The sequence below is a fragment of the Pleurodeles waltl genome, chromosome 11 (genome assembly GCF_031143425.1).
Source record: "Pleurodeles waltl isolate 20211129_DDA chromosome 11, aPleWal1.hap1.20221129, whole genome shotgun sequence".
In the NCBI taxonomy this organism is placed as follows: Eukaryota; Metazoa; Chordata; class Amphibia; order Caudata; family Salamandridae; genus Pleurodeles; species Pleurodeles waltl.
The window spans coordinates 859504492-859522568 of NC_090450.1; the positions used below are offsets into that span (position 1 = coordinate 859504492).

The 18077-nt window shown below is 43.1% G+C and overlaps 1 protein-coding gene across 1 annotated transcript in view; it reads right to left on the reverse strand.

Annotated features, from left to right (window-relative positions):
- The window catches only part of MYO18B (myosin XVIIIB), a 1377385-nt gene that overhangs the window by 596234 nt on the left and 763074 nt on the right, over positions 1-18077 (reverse strand). Inside the window, exons 23-24 of the mRNA XM_069214702.1 lie at positions 1831-1950; positions 230-338 (exon numbers count right to left, since the gene is read on the reverse strand). Coding sequence (XP_069070803.1) covers positions 230-338; positions 1831-1950 — 229 coding nt within the window. The remainder of the gene's footprint in view (positions 1-229; positions 339-1830; positions 1951-18077) is intronic.

Below are 18077 nucleotides of genomic sequence, written 5' to 3' on the forward strand. Positions count from 1 at the left end.
AAAAGTGCTCAAACAACACAGTAGTGAAAGGTTTAAACATGTGCAACATATCTACTAAGATGGTAATTTTGTGGATCAACTTCACATTTCATTTGAACAGTGGAACAGATTAATCATATACAATTATAATATTATACAGCCCATTACAATAAGATCGTTCTACATCTCAATGGAAGAACTGGCTGTGAAAAAAGACAAATGCAGGCATAGGTGGACCTTTATAACGGACCTGTTCCAGAAGTGCCCATGCCAAGCTCTTGCAGATGAATCTGCTGTTGAGAATCTTCCAGCTGTTTTGTGACCACGTCCAGATTCTTCTGCAATTGGTCGTATTTACTCTAAGATAAAAAGATAATAATCACAGAGCAATATAGATTATGACAATTTAGTAGTTCCCTATATTCCTTGTACAACCAATTTTCCAGACTGTCTGAGTTCCTCTAACTCTTTTGTTGTCTCTGCTTGGCCAGTATAATTGATGCATTATATCTGAAGAAGCCAACTTTGTACTAATGTACTCATTGCTGTTTATCTTGATCCCATGTCTAGGCTGGGAGCGGCCAGGTCTTCATCTGACATTTGAATAAAAAAAACAAGGGCCCAATTCACAAAGGGACTCATGACTCGTAACGTTATGAAATTGGAGTCTCCACGCTTGTGGTAGAACCTCCACACTCTAGTCAGAATCTCCTCACTGCAGTGCTCAGTGCCGTGATTCCACCCTGAATGTAGACACTCTGCACTGTAACTTTATGAGTTATAAGTCCCTTTGTGAATCGGACACTCAGCCTATTGCTTCTCAAGGTTTTTCCATGCTGTTCAGTCAGGTCACAGATCTGTGGAATAATGCACCTGCACATCTCCACAAACTGAAATCGAACTCCCTTCCCTGCGGCACTAAGCACTACGAAGTCGTCTCTACGCTACCAAAAAAACTGTAGTTAGATACGTATGGTAGCTTTTAGCCTATCAAAATGGAAAAATACCATCCCAGCAATGTATTTCTTACAACACCCTTACATCGTCAGGAAATTATATTCAAAGCACGCTGCATTAGAGTTAATTAAACAAAAAAGATATTGACTCCAGTTAAGGTTAAGGAGTGAAGCAAAGGGTAAAAGATGCAGCAGCAATGCAAATCAGTTGAAAAGGAATTTTGGAGAAGCGAATGATGTAAATGTGAGCAGACGAAGGGCAAAGGAGAGCTGAGGAAATAGGGGAGAGAACAAGGGAGACTGGGTGAGAAATTTGAATGGAAAACAAGAAAGCTAAAAGTCAGAGGGATGGTGTAGAGAAGCTGAAATGGTGACGAGGGACCCAAAAGATGAAACCCCAGAGGAATGAGAAAGGAACAGAAATGGAGATGTTATTTTAGCTGAGAAATTACATATATATTTTTGCTTGTTTTTCAGTTGGTAAATGTAGATAATGTTTTTTTAAATAATTACAATTTTTCACGCTTTTATTGGTATTATTCAATAACATGCTATTAATGACTATATCATTTTTTCATTTGTAATCTCTGGCAGCCACTAAATTGTTTCATCCAGTAGAGTGGGTGTCCATAGTTAAACTTAGGTAAATGGCATAGCTACTGTGGGTTAAAAAGCAGCTCTATGTAGATATAGTTATAGGCTGCTACCTTGTTTTGACCCAGAGCGAGGCATGGTGATGCGGTGATGTATTAAATGTGACAGAACGTGAAATGCAATTGCTGACCACTAGCCCAATCTAGCAGGCCTGTCACTAGGCCTTAAGTGATGTGCGCCTCATCACATTCATTGCCCATCACTCACTGCACACTCAGCATCTCCCACACATAAAGTTTACCTGCAGCTCCTTTATTTCTCGTGTGGCTCTAAGCCTCTCGGCGCGTTCGCCTTCCAATACTTGGCACGCCACATCGCCCTTAAAACGCTCGTCCGAAAGTTCTGTCATCAAGTCTATGATCTGGAACATTGGAAATTCAACGTTGACAAATGTTAGAGAAAGGTCTTTCATCAAGTATATGATCCTCAACGGTAGAACACCAACATTAACATATATAATAAAAAATTCTGCCATCAATTATATGAAGTATAACAGTGAAATATTGACATTAGCAAATGTTACAGAATAATGATCTGTCACTAAATCTATGATCTAGAACAGTGGAAAAACCGAATTAAGAAATGTTATTGAAGGTCTTCCATCAAACCTATGTTCTAAAGAAGTAATTAATGACTTTAACACGTTAACACTTCGAGATACAACTCAGAGATTACCGCAATAAAGATCTAGTGGTAAAACATATCCTCTTGTCCTCTATTTGCAAAGACAGTGTGTGGCAATTTTGAAAAAACTATTGGAAAAAATAAAAGAAGAAAGCCTTGGAGGGAAGGAGCGAGAGAGGTAGGGAAAGAATGGAGGAATCAACAAAACAAAAAAGCTGGTAGGGCCAGACATGGCCATAGCCAGGAGAATACATTTTAGAGGGCCCAGCCAGCAGAAATAATAGTATGAAAGTAGGTTTTATGGCGATGGGTTCTAAACTTTTAAACACAGGCATTGACTATCCTGCCTCGCAATTCATAGTGTATTTGTACAACTTTTTTTCAGGGCTGTATTGAGTGTCTGCTCAATTCGTTCTCGTGCTACTAAGGTACTATTTGTTGCAACCTTATTTCCTCACTGGATATTGGCTCAACTCTGTACTTTGAGAGCTCTCAAGTCATTAGTAGGTGATATTTAGAACTATACAGCACTTTAATATGTAAATATAACATTGTGAAAAGTCATGAAAAGTTTATGATTTTTATTATTATTACTTTTATAACTACTAAATATGTAGATGACTTCCCTCCCCCATGCATTATAAGGTTATTGCAACTAACCAAGGAGTTCTGTGACCATAGGGAGGAATGAGGCCATGCATGTATTAATGTATATAACAAAGTATCAGTTATATGTCAGTCAGAATTTCCATAGAAAAGCAGTTTTTTTCTTTTACTAACAACTTTGGCACCTTTTGTCGAATCCCCATGAAATGTTTGGAAAAAAAGTTCATCTGCTTCAGCTCTCACCTGTTCCTGGCTTGACAGATTCTGGGGTGATCTGTCAAGCCATGGACAAGAAAACATGTAGGGTGTTTAAAACACTTTTTCCTCCTGAAATAGGACAAATTAGACAATGATACAGAAAAAAACTTCAGAACTTTGATTTCATCAAAGTTGGCAGAAAGCTGTACCCTTACTGAGAAAGTGTGCTCGTTGTTCTTTTGGTGTAAATCCATTCAGCCATTTTTGAGAAAATAGGGTTATCAAAAAGGTTGAACCACTGGGAGAAAACAAAAACAATCTGATTGGTTGCGAGGGCTTTTTTCCATTGGCTGATTTGGTCTTGTGGAAGCCAGCAGTCCTTTCGGACCAAATAATGTTATTGGCTTGCCACAGCATGAATGAAAATGTTGGGGCCAACATTATGGGATACTGGGACACAGGCCCTGTGTGCTGAAAGTTACAAAAAATCTAAAGTAGTAGGGGCAGGGTAAGGGTACCATGATCCATCTGGCCCTTATGGGGTTGGGAAGTCACAGAATGGTCACCTCTGGTGCCAAAATGAAAGGAAAAAATGTTTCAGTCTGTCGGTCCTTTGGGATGCTTGCAGAGATTTTGTCTGCTTCTGTGAGAGTTTTGAATGACTCAGTGATGCCCTGTGTGGTCCTGTGGGACTCGCTCTAGCAGGAGTCCTGCAGGTCTGAAGTATAAAAATATAAGAAAAGGGAAGAATGTATGATTGGGTCCGTTTGTGGTTGCTAACACAGGGCATGACTGCCTGCAGGAGTTGACCATCAACTTTAGCATGGAGCAGGATCTGCAGCCAACCCCAAGCTGTGCATGGCCAAAGGCCATGCATGGTGATTGGGTTGTTGCCCTCGGGGGATGGATGCAGGGCCTAGCCAGGCTCTAATGCCAACCCCATCCTATGAACAGCCATGGGCAGTGCATGGTGGGGGATTGGTTTCAGACGTATCATAATAAAATGCTACTTTACATTAAAAAAATTGAAATTCGCTGAAAAAACTAAGGTTAAGTGAAGTTATATGGAAGTAAGGAAGTAAGATTTCTTACTTATGTTTAAAAAGCCTTAGAAATTCACTCAGAAAACCAAAGGTTAAGGCAGATGTATATGTAGCTTTTCTAACAATAAAAAACTGCAGTTTTAAAATAAAAAATAAAAAACACAGAAATTCACCAGTTATACATAACTGACATAAGCACAACTTGCACCGCTATGATGCTGATAGAGCTTGGTGCCCTTTCTCTGTTTCTGGGCTCCGACAAATCTCTCCTCCTCAGTTCCGATGGGTGAAGAGTAACCAATTTCAATCTCATCAGTTTCTTTATAACCCAAAAGTCACATAATAACATTTTGAGTCAGTTCACAGGTTTAAATAGGTTTATTATGGACTCAAAGTCAATGTTACATAAATGAGTCTCAAAACCATAGAATAAACATATAGGGGGTCATTCTAAGTCTGGCGGGCGGCGGAGGCCGCCCGCCAGACTTCCCCCACCAAAATACCGCTCCGCGGTCGAAAGACCGCTGAGGGTATTTTGGGATTTGCCCTGGGCTGGCGGGCGACAGCCAAAAGGCCGCCCGCCAGCCCAGGGCAAATCAACCTTCCCACGAGGACGCCGGCTCAGAATTGAGCCGGCGGAGTGGGAAGGTGCGACGGGTGCAGTGGCACCCGTCGCGTATTTCAGTGTCTGCAAAGCAGACACTGAAATACAGAGTGGGCCCCCTTTACGGGGGCCCCTGCAGTGCCCATGCCATTGGCATGGGCACTGCAGGGGCCCCCAGGGGCCCCGCGGCACCCCCTACCGCCATCCTGTTCCTGGCGGCAGACCCGCCAGGAACAGGATGGCGGTAGGGGGTGTCAGAATCCCCATGGCGGCGGAGCGCGCTCCGCCGCCATGGAGGATTCTCAAGGGCAGCGGAAAACCGGCGGGAGACCGCCGGTTTTCCAAATCTGACCGCGGCCAAAGCGCCGCGGTCAGAATGCCCTGCGGGGCACCGCCGGCCTGTCGCGGTGCTCCCGCCGACCCTGGCCCCGGCGGTCTCAGACCGCCGGGGTCAGAATCAGGGCCATAGTGTCAGTAAAGGAGAATTGAAATGTCACACTGTGTTAAACCTAGTTAGCATATACAAGACTAAAACCTCTATTGCAATGATACAGAAAGATACAGAAGATCAGTAAAAGCATTCGATTCTTGGTTACGAGAACCAAACACTCCTGCCTAACCATTTAAACTAAACTCTAACCATCGTAATACAAAAAAAGGTCCACAAACAGAAATTCAGTAGAATATTCCGTTAAAAGAGGTGTGATGGCATGGAGCCACATAAAAATGAGGTCTATACCTCAGGAGAGTCTGTTCAGCTCTAAAGATAGGAAAGGGTTTGAATCTTAACTAACTAAACCCTCCTTAAAACACAATTTCCCAGGACGATGACATCACAGTCAAAGCTTCTAAAGTGAAATCCTAATTAAATTTAATTGGAAGTTACAATTTCTAACCCTTGATGCATCCCATCTTTATAATCTTCGGTCTCAACAAATTCAAAAGAGTTAAACTGACAAGCTTCCAGAACACTCCTCATTTCGTCCTTGCATAATTAGTCCCAGGCTTTCTTATCTTTAACACACAATGAGCTTCTTGTTGACTCCCTCTCTGCTCCTAACACCTGCATCTTGAAAGAAACATTTTAAAAAGAACAACCCTACAATGAATGTTAAATGGAAAAAGAAAATTATATGTGTAGACCTTCACTCCAGCCAAGTTAATAAACCACAAATATATTTTCAAATTACATGAATTCTAGATACAACATATAAGAACATACCAGACAGATGTGCATATTAACACTATTAAAATGTTAGTTTTGAAAAGAAAATTATAAAATGTTGATTATATGCCATAAATAAAGATGCACTCCACTCACATGCTTTGAAATGCAGGAATAAATTAATCATATTAAGTGTAACACAAAATGTGTCCACCATATTGTGACCCCCAGGAAATGGTCACCCCTTCACTTTCTTTTTCCCAGAGACGTAGTGGCACAGCCAAGCTATGCTCTTTCAATGCATCGCTTATAACTGCATATACTACCTCTCTGATGACGTCTGAAATCTACGGTGGTGTAAGTTATACTTATGTCAGTTCTTTATAATTGCAACTTTTTGTTCTGACACGTCTACCGATGACAGGAGACTCTTCACCCTCCCGTTGTCCTCACCAGTGCATTAATGAAATACAAGCAGTTATAATGTAGAAATGGTTTAATTCAGTAGCTGACAATTTGGTCTAAAAGGTTACCGAAGGCAAGGAGAAGAGAAAATCAATAAATGCTTAGAAATCATTGTGAGCAATAAAAAAGGAAATAACTTTGAAAGTCAGCCATAAAGAAATCAAAATCTCCATTAAAGTGAAGCTTTTTACAGAGCTACTTGCCAACTGAGAGGAAAGATGTATTGCCAAGTTCAAAAGCTATCTTGGAATGATAAAACATGGCTCTTGGCAGTATGGCACATGCTTAAAGGTAGTCAACATTTTGTACAACATTTTGTCAGAAAGATGGAAATTCTAAATCAGGGACACATGCTTTCATGTGTCCAGTTAAGAAAATGCACAATCGAAATTTGGAAATCTGTTAATTAATGATTTTCTACATCTGGAGCCGAGGTTTATCCCTATGAAACACAATTAGAAAATATGCTTGCATAAATGTGAAGCAAAAGTGTTGCTTGTTCACAAGAAATGTTGTTTTTCATGAAGAGACTGTCTTCTGCAGTGCTCTCTTTTCCCATCCAGGAATTGCACTTTCTCTAACCTTTCACAGGAGTACATATACATATGTTTACAGTGTGGAAAACCTTCTGCAGGAGGTATGTGAGAATCCACAAACCTACAAGATTGTGAGTGTTCACCTACATTACATTAACCAAAGTCATTAACATTTCCACTGTGTTAGAAAGTGGGTCTCTAGTAGGCAGAGTTATGCACCCTGTTCAAGTAGGGACCACAACCCTAGTCATGGTAAGTCACAACACAACCTAAATTATCCTGTGCTCGCCCTCTGGTAGCTTGGCACAAAGCAGGCAGTCTTAACTTAGAAGGCAATGTGTACAGTATTTGTGCAGTAGCTCGTACAGTAACACAGTGAAACTACCACAAAAAGACTCCACAACAGGTTAGAAAAATAGAGAATATTTATCTGAGTAAAAGATATTTATCTGACAAAACGACAAACATCCATCCAGTGGAAGTCGAAAAATTAATTTTTAAAGATTAAGAGTCTGATTTAGCTGCGTCAACCGTGAACCTGAGAAGACCGTCAAGTCAATGGACTTCCACCCGGCATATTTAGATGTTATAGCTCTGCAAACAGATTGACTGGCAACGGATTGTTGATGAAGGAAGACACCGGCGGCACCCAATAGACTTCGTACATTGGCAGGAGCTATGGAAGAGAGGTAAGTGACACACACTGTCCCTTAGCCATATGCGTACCCCACCACTACACACTACACAAGACAACACATTCACACAATAACCCATTGCTATTCTGACACCACACAACTCGTACACGCCGAAAACACACATTGACATACATCCATGCCACAACATATTCACACCATTGACACTGTACCCACAAACGGCACATCTGCAACAACCAACACAAATACACACTCAGCTACACAAACACACTCACACACAAGCACAACTACACACATCATGACAATGTCTGCCACACAGCAGCAACACACCTAAATGTGTCACACAGCAACACAACATACAGAACAACATCGGTCTTGCATGCAAGTGACACACATACAGAAACAACCGCATCACCCGCTCCAGCTCCCTCCACCTCAAACAGCCAATCCACACACACATAAAAACACATATGGGAACAGACACACATAGACAACAGATAGCACAAACATACCCGTACAGGTCCCCTTGCAATGAGATCACATAGACATCATTGTTCAGTGTAAGTGTCCCATCATTGTAGTGCCAGCAATAATTTAACAATCAAGGATGACACCACAATGACAGTTGTGCTTGTGCACAATATGTGTGTTGTGAAAGTGTGTACCTAGCCATGTGAAACACTACCATGCAGTGCCTGCGCAACATACCCTAGCAATGCGGCGTCCCTACCTTTGAGTCCCACAACAGGGGGGGTTGTGTATTCTCCATGGATTGGTGGCAGCAGTGATGGCAGGTGTTGTCCTGTCATGTCCAGTCAAAGACGGGGGTGGAATGGGGAAAAATGCTAGGTTTTCACCCCCTCTCCCCCCAATCCTCAAACTCCAACATGGAGGTCAGACCGCCACTTTTTCTTGGTGGTAAGGCACATCCAAATCTGCATGGCAGGAAGGGTGTCTGGGGTTTAGCTGTCAGACACTCTACTATGGCACTGTTGATGTGGGCGGTGTTTCATGGCAGAGATGGTGGTTCAAATACAGGCTTTCCTCCATGGAAGTGGTTCACAACATTTTGACTTCTGAGGATCCCCACTGAATCTTTACTATAAGCCAGGGTCCCCTAAGCAATTTGTATGATTTAAATTTGAAACATTAAAACAGTAATTCACAAAAATTAAAAAACAAGTGTACACCAAACAAATTACTAAAGATATAATTATTTTATATTGAAAAAATATGCAAAAAAATCAAAACATTTTAATGGGAAGGTTGGCATTGCATCTCACCACCTAACTTTTCAATGTTTGGTTTTATTTCGGAAAGCTGAATCCTCAGGTCAGATTCTACATTTCTGAAGTGATTTATGTTTTTATTTTTTAGGTACATAAAGATCTGAGGAAGCTTTTAGGGCCTCTCAGCTCTCTGTAGCCTCTCTGTCACACATAATTGTTTGTTTTGTAGCACCATTCTCATACAGTGTAGGGTATCTGAGCACTTTACAGAGGATAACAAGTTGTAGGATTCATGTCATCCACACTGATAGGCATTTTCTAAGTGTGCTTGGTCTGGAGGAGCATACGCTCAGGATTCAGAACACAAGACAGTGGTTAACGTTGACTTTAATAATAAGATTGCATTTCAACACAAGCAATCCTTTTTTAACAGCATAAGGAAATTGAAAGACTGGGAAAAAAACTAAAATTTCTAACTTGTACCATGCAATTTGCATGGAGCTCTTTGATGACAGTTCATGGCTCACTGTGCTAGATTACGATTGTAATTTATGAAATGCACAGTAAAAGAATCTCTGTGACAAAAGCAGTTACCCACTGTGCAATGCATATAAAATACTGTTCTTTGCATGGTACACATTCTTTGCAGCAGGCATATTAACCATCTGCGCTACCTTAGATGAGTCAAATCTGCCACTAGACAAATCTGCCATCTCTCTCTCTAGCAGGTACATTAATCAACTGAGTTATGCTTCAATTTTTGCTGGAATGCTGCTGGAAGTACAAGGAACATTGCAGTGATTTTAAAACTGCTGCACAAGGAAAGTAATATGTATAAAAACATGCACATGTTCCTATCAGAGGCCCCAGCTGGAGAAGTGCCTTCCTACTAGTCCAGGACTGCTGACCTCCTGGGAATGTGTCATTGGCCCCTGTGGCACTACTGACCACAGGGTGGGAACCACTAGTCTATGGGAGAGCCAACATATAAATATGGCGGGGGGAACTTTGAGGTGGCAGACAGATTTTCTGTCAAAAAGTTGACGGCAGGATCGTTACCGTCAAGATACAAATCAGGACCTAAATGTGAAAATAGTGCTTAGAAGTCTCTAGTGGTTAAAAGGTTACTTGAGGTTGCGAGGGCCCGATACAAATCCAAAATATAGGCTGACCACAATGGAGGGTAGACCAGCTACACAACCCACCCTGGGTCCACTGACACAGTACCTTTGGTGGAGTAAAGTGTTGACGCTGAGGGCACAATGCAGTGGTATTTTCTGCACAGCTGGGGCATGGCATCATCGTCGGGCTCCACTGAAGTGAATGTGATGCGTCATCGTCGGGCAATGCAGAGCCTTATTGGTGAGCTGCACAGGCTGTGAATCTGCTGTCGTCGGGTAGCCGCTGCGTCATCATCGGAGAGCGATGCAACAATTTTTCTCTCGCACTGGAGGTGATGCATCGCTTTTTGCAGAAAATAGCTGCAGAACCCACTCCTGAGGCCCAGAGCTTGGAGGGGGCACCTCAGGCAAGGGTGAGGCTCGCAGTCTTTGATTTCCCTGAGACTTCAGGAGAACAGGGGTCAAACCAACAAGTCCTTGAAGATCACTCTGGTTGGAAGGCAGAGTCCTTCCAGCAGGGTCAAAGATGAGCAGGCAGAAGGGCAGCAATCAGCAATCCTTCAAGTAAAGCAGTCCAGTTGAGCCCTTTGCACATCACAGCAGTTCTTCTGATAGAGGTTCAGGGCCAGATGTAGGAAGCACTTTGCGAGTCGCAAACGGCAAAATTTGCTGTTTGCGACTCGCAAATGCGTGTTTCCTATGCAGAAATGCATTTTGCGAGTAGTTACCGACTCGCAAAATGCATTTCCGAATCGCAAATAGGAAGGGGTGTTCCCTTCCTATTTGCGATTCGCAATGGTATGCAATTCCATTTGTGACCGCTTATGCGGTCGCAAATGGAGTCGCAGTTACCATCCACTTGAAGTGGATGGTAACCCATTCGCAAACGGGAAGGGGTCCCCATGGGACCCCTTCCCCTTTGTGAATGGACCCCAAAATATTTTTTCAGGGCAGGGAGTGGTCCAAGGGACCACTCCCTGCCCTGAAAAAACCGAAACAAAAGGTTTCGGATTTTTTGAAATGCACCTCGTTTTCCCTTAGGGAAAACGGGCTACATTTAAAAAAAAAAAAAAACTGCTTTATTGAAAAGCAGGTCGCTAACATGGAGGCCTGCTGACTACAGCAGGCCTCCATGTTAGCGAGTGCCTATACTCGCTATGGGGCCGCAATTTGCGACCCACCTCATGAATATTCATGAGGTGGGTCATTGCGACCCCATAGCGAGTTGCAGTCGGTGTCTGAGACACCGTACTGCATAGCAATTTGCGAGTTGCAAATTGTGAGTCGGAAGGACTCGCAATTTGCAACTCGCAAATTGCTTCCTTCCTACATCTGGCCCTCAGTTCCAGGTCCAGAAGTGTCTGATTTTAATGAGGTTCAGAGACCCAATACTTATATCCTAAAGTGCCATTGGAGTGGGGGAAGTCTTCAAAGAATGGCTTTAAAGTGCACCAGATCCCTTTCAGCCCAGTCCTTTCTGCTAGGCTATCTGTGGGGGGTTATCAGTCCTTTGTGTGGGGGCAGGACACTACCCTTTGAAGTGTAAGTGTGAGCCCCACCACCTTTCCTGCCCAGGAAGACCCGAAGGGTATGCAGATAAATGCAGATGCAGTTTAGTGTTCTGTGTTTGTGGCTGTTTGGATGGAATACACAAATGTAGCTGTCACCCAGCACAGACAAGACGTGTAATGGAGACAGACTGTAAGGCACACAGAGCAGTAAGAGCAGAGAAATGCCTACATTTTAAAAGTGGCATTTCATTAATAGTAATGTTAAATCCAACTTTATCAGTAAAGAGGATTTATCATTACCATTCCAAAGATATGAAACCTGCTGTAGCTATTTCATTCTGATCAGAAATTACCGCCTAAAAGTATATTAATGATTTTCCAATGCTGGCCTATAAGAGGAGTATGCCTCACGACTGTGGAAGTTTTTCACTACCAGGACATGTAAAACGTAACATGCATGTCCTACCTTTTAAATACACTGCATCCTGCCCCATGGGTTACCTTGGACCTACCTTAGAGGTGACTTATGTATAGAAAAAGAGGAATTTAAAGCTTCAAAGGGTTTTTACATTTTTTTAAATGCCAAATCAAAGTGGCACTAAAATTACACACAAAGGCTTTGGATTGGCAGGGTTGAGACATGGTTGAGGGGGTGTGTATGTGGGTGGCACAATCAGTGCTGCAGGCCCACAAGTAGCATTACATTTACAGATCATAGGCACAGATAGTGCACTTTACCAGGGACTTTTAAGCAAACTAAGGGCCGTATTTATACTCTGGTTGCGCCGAATTTGCGTAGTTTTTTTCGACGCAAATTCAACGCTAAACTAACGCAAACTAACGCCATATTTATACTATGGCGTTAGACGCTTCGGGCGCCAAAGTGCCCGGAGTGGGCGTCATTTTTTAGCGTGAACCCCTTCCTTGCGTTAATGATATGCAAGGGAGGCGTTCCCGTCTTAAAAAATGACTCCCAGGCCTTTACGTGGTATTTATACTCCCGGGCAAAAATGACGCCCGGGAGTGGGCGTGGCCAAAAACGGCGCATTTGCGCCGCTTTTTAACGCCTGGGTCAGGCATGGCGTTAAGGGACAAGTGGGCTCAAAATGAGCCCAGAGTGCCCTCCCCTGCCCCCAGGGACCCCCCCTGCCACCCTTGCCCACCCCAGGAGGACACCCAAGGACGGAGGGACCCACACCAGGGACATTCAGGTAAGTTCTAGTAAGTATTTTTTTTTTTTTTTTAAATAATTTTTTTTGGCATAGGGGGGCCTGATTTGTGCCCCCCTACATGCCACTATGCCCAATGACCATGCCCAGGGGACAGAAGTCCCCTGGGCATGGCCATTGGGCAAGGGGGCATGACTCCTATCTTTACAATGATAGGAGTCATGTTGATGGGGGATGGGCGTCGTTAAAAAATGGCGCAAGTCGGGTTAAGACGATTTTTTTGCCTCAACCTGACTTGCCCCATTTTAAGACGCCCTAACGTCATTTTTGCCCAACGCCGGCGCTGCCTGGTCTACGTGGTTTTTTTCCACGCACACCAGGCAGCGCCGGTCTGCTTGCGCCGGCTAACGCCATTCCATAAATACGGAGCCCGCATGGCGCTTCAGAATGGCGTTAGACGGCGCAAATTTTTTTTACGCTAAACTGCGTTAGCGCAGTTTAGCGTCAAAAAGTATAAATATGGCCCTAAATATGCCAACTGCGTAGAAGCCAATGTTACCATGTTTAGGGGAGAGAGCACAAGCACTTTAGCACTGTTCTGCAGTGCACAGAGTCCTAAAATCAGCAAAAACGAGGTCAGAAAAAATTATGGGAGCAGGCACAAAGTTGAAGGAAGACCACCCTAGTGCTGTCAGGTCGAACACACTCCAACTATACACTTTCAAATGCAGCAATTCTGTCACACAAAAAGAAATTTCATATTTGTAAACACATTTTCCAAGTGTACAACTCTTATAATAATGATTCTGTGAATCAGGATCAGAAATTTACTTTTGCTAAGTGTGTTTTTTTTAACAAACCTACTTAGAATAATAAAAGCCTTTGTGACTTGAACCTTTGTTATTTATTGTGTTATCTGTCTAAAATGTTTATTTGTGTCCAATTGTTTTATGTTATGCTGCGTTATGTTAATCAACAATTAGGAATCATATTCTCATAAATGAGAAACAACCAAAAACAAACAAAAGTCATTAGAATGCTATTGCATGGAATTCAGTTATGTTTCAGTGGCATAGCAGATTGTTACAGGTTTCAACTGCTTTTGAGATTGACATTTACAATAATAGGTTAACACGCACTTTTGAGTCCTTGATGGATTTTGAACTGACAAATATTCTGCTGCTTTTTCTGCCATCTTTACATGTATCTTGAGATCCACCTAAACTGTGAAGTCCATTTTAACTTTACTTACAAGGTCTGACTGTGCCAACCTCTTCTAATTTCTGGTTTGTTTTCACTACGCTCCTAGTTGGCCACCAGCTCCATCTGCTTGAGATTCTTAACCATAAATAGATGTGTTTCACACTATGGCTCATATTTTGTACTTTTTTGTGTGCCGCATTTGTGTCATTTTTTTGATGCAAACTAAGGACAAACCTAACGCCATATTTATATTTTGATGTTAGACACGTCTAACCTCACAATATAGAAGTTTGCACCATTTTTGTCGATGAGTGAACCTACCTTGCATCAACGAAATGCAAGGTAGCCGTTCCCATCCAAAAAATGGTGCTATCCCCATAGCCCAATATTTATCGACCCGTGCTAAAATGATGCACAGGTAGGAGGAGGGGCTAAATAATGGTGCTAAGCGTGCTTAGCCCCATTATTTAACGCGTGGGTCACACCAGGCATTAGGGGACCTGTGGACCCATTTTCATGGTTAAACACCATGGAATGGGTCCACAGGTGCCAGCCCCAAGCCCCAGGAACACCCCCACCCTCACCAGAGGGACACTGGAGTATGCGGTACCCCATCCCAGGTACGTTTAAAAAAATATTATTTTGCCATTGGGGGTCCTAACTTGGGGCCCCCTGCATGGCACAGGGTGCAAGGGCCAAGCCCATGGGGACACTTGTCCCCAGTGCTGACCATTGGGGTGGTGGGCATGACTCCTGTCTTTCTTAAGACAGGAGTCATGCTTTTGGTGGTTGTGTGCCAGGAAATGGCGCTAGTCTGGTTAGCTGCATTTTTTTTGCCTCTAACTAGGCTAGCCTCATTTTCTGATGCACAACCCCCTCCTTCCCTACCGCCCCCCCACCCGGCTAACGTCCAAGTTTAGTGCCGGCATGCACCATTCAATAAACACGGCACCCAGCTGGTGTTGTGAAATTACGCAAGCCGGAGCAAAACGTTTTGCCCAAAACTGCTTTAGCGCAGTTTTGCGGCAAAAAGTATAAATATGGGCCGATATTCCTTATCCTGTTGTTGTTTTTTTTTCTAGGAGAACAGTGAGGGACTAACTACAAGCAAACTGTTAACTTTGTTAACTGTAAAAAAGAAATAAGGAACTCAGTAAGCACAGTAAATAACAAGCATTAACAAAGACAACATGTCTGGTTTTAATGTACTAAAATAGTCAAACAGCTTCAGTGTATGCTCAAGTTGCCACAATAGAGCCAGCAGTACTGACTGTGGTAATACTTGTATATTAGTGTATATGGAACACTCAAGCGGTCAAAATGCAAGTGCTGACTAAAACAGTAAAAAGCCTTTTGGAGTGAAAACAACAAAACAGAATATGATAGTTTTGGATTGCATGTATGGCATCAATAATTTAACCTGTAGTCACTCTATGTACTTTAGGGATGTAACATCGTCTATCATGCATTGCAGTGCAAGCACTTCACAAGAGATTGAATGATCCACCAAACAACCACCACCATAAAGTGAGAGAGAAATATTGCTCTGGGCAGAGCAAAAGCCTTCTATAGGTAAATGTTAAATAATTGGCAATTTGAGAAACTGAGCTATTTGTTTAAGGGCTAATGAATCTTTCTCAAGCAACAGCCACAGTCCTTGTCAGGGTGAACCACAAAGGTCACTAAATTAAACTGTGCACGATCCTCTGGTAGCTTGACACAAAGACAGTCAGACCTAACTTTCAGACAAGATGTAAAGTATTTATGCAGCGCTAAACACTAATAAAGTGAAGACACAAAGCAAAAACAATCCCACATGAATTTAGAAACATAAAGTAAAATGTAATAAATTATTTGACACCAAAACAACACAAATCTAATCAGTAGAACCAGAGATATGCAATTTCAGAGAATTAAGGTAAGTATACTGCCTATAAGCACGAAGCACCATTTGCGGTTATCTGGCAGAATGTCTCAAGTTCACACTGACATCGATGGAGTTCTCGCTAGATACAAAGACCAGGTTATGCAAGGATCAGGCTAGCCTCTTTAAAAAAGTTACCTTCTTAAAGTCTGTTGCAAAGAATCTAGTAGAAGGTGGAGAAGGCCACAAGGAGCATGAAGAGCATTGCGAATGGTCACGGCTGTAGCACGAAGAGCAGGCCAGGTACTGCAGATGGTCATCATTGTTGTGCAAAAATCCTGTCAGATGTCGCAGATGGTCTTGCTGGAGCTTCGCATTAGTAGTGAACATGGGCTGTCGATGATGTACAGCAAAGAGCAGATTTCATGTTGTAGGCTGTTGCTGGCAGTCACTGTAGCACAAAGAGTTGGGCTCACTGGAGCTTTGCTGGTTATGGGCTGCAACATCTTAGTGCAAAGAGGCCTGTTCACGGTTGCAAAGAGCACAAAAACATAAACATTTCTAATTTTCTTCTCAGGAGGAGCTCAACTGGAGCCAACCAAGAATCCAGGACGAGAGAGGCACCTCACGGGGATCAGTAACTTACTTTTACAGAGGCCAGCAGGACTCAGAGATGCCCAGCTGCAAGTCAACAGGTCAACTAGGCATTTGCAGGGAGACTTCTGGAACTTTTAAGTCCCTGTAGCACTGAACAGGAGGTCAGTCAGCTGACCTTAGGAGTCACTCTGCCTGGGATGAAGGGAGCAGGTGCAGCCATCCTTCTCAGACAGCAGTGCAGGCTTCAGGCACCGGGAAAATGTTCAAGCAGTAGGGCAATAATTTTTGTGTTGCATCCATAGGTCCTGGAGTGAATTAAAGATGTGATCTCAGGGTCCAATATTTATACTTGGTGCCGGATCTGAAGTGGGAGAAACTTCTAGTCTTCCCCCCACATCTGGTTATGGAATTCCTTTCCTCCCTACCCTTGTCCAAGGATGTCTAGGGTCAATTGAGAAGTCAAACTCTTTTCCAAGATAGTAGCCACCCGATTTAAAACTGCCCTGGCCACTCTAATTTCCCCAGACTATTGTGGCTTTATGCTGGCTAGGAGCACTAAGTACTGCCTTAGGAGAGTGCATGTTGCTTTAGAGCACTGACAGCTACTGACACCCCTTAATGACCTGCTGCTAGTTAATTTAGAAAAAGCCTTTGATACAATGGACTGGTCCCTCCTATTCCAGGTCCTGCGTAGGTTGTGCCTGGGTCCTAGTTTCTGTGGGTATGTCAAATTGTTATACTTCAGACAAGGCTTCCGCCTGTCCCCACTTCTTTTCATCATAGTCATTGAACTGACTAAGACTAATCTGCTGCAATGCACAGGTTCAAGCCTGGAAGTGGGAAACAGGCCATGAAGATTGCATTGTCCTGTATGCCGACAACATTCTATTGTATTTGATGGATCCATGGATAACGGGCCCACGCTGCCTCCATAGTCTCTGGCTCTATAAGGAGGCCTCAGGCCTACAAGGTTAACCAAGCTAAGTCTGTACTTGTCCCACTTCATCCCTCTCTGAAGAGTATTGAATGGCAGACATCTATTCCTGTGTGGCGTCTGAGCTTTCGCTACTTGGGAATTCACATTACTCTTCATCCCAATTTAAAATGGAAACTCAACTCTGCACCCTTAGTCCAGAAGGTGAAAGCTGACTTAAAGAGATAGAGGGCCCTTCAAATAAATGTAATGGGGAGGATCGTGCTCTATAAATTGATGATTTTACTGTAATTTCCATATCTTTTTCAGAACCTTCTGTGAGTGACGCCCAGTCAGTCATTCAAAGAGATTGACCCTTTTTTGGCAGTGTTCCTCTGGCGCATGTCTACACCAAAGATAGCCCTAGCCAGGTGCCAACAAGCAACATATGATGAAGATCTGGGCATTCCCAGACATTACCTTTACTATCTAGCATCCCGGACCCTTATTATAAATGATTGGTTTAGCAGAGGTTGCTTGGATACAGTGTACAAGGTGAGTTGGATGTTATGGGCTTTAAAAATGTGTTTGGGATGCTGTACGGTACCCCTTTTCCCTGCACACTCCCCTAGGTAACTCAGGTCGTCCTCCTTAGCTTGCGCACAGTTCCTCGATAGAAGGGTTGGGTCTCTAAACTGATGTTCCACACTCCCTTGTGGAGAGGGATCTAGCTACGTGAGCAGCCAGCTTGAAAGGTTTTCACCATTGGGACTTGTTAAGAATTTCCCTGCTGCGGGAGGTGTGGTCAGGCCACCATATGTACTCCTTTCAGGAGCTACAGTCGGCCTATGCTCTATCCTCCACACAGTTTCATGAATGCCTTCTTCTGCACCTTGGCCTGCAAGCACACATCCCATTGGACAGTATACTTTCAGAGGACAGTCCCTCAAAAGATAAACTCTGAAATGGGCACACTGTTCAAAGGGG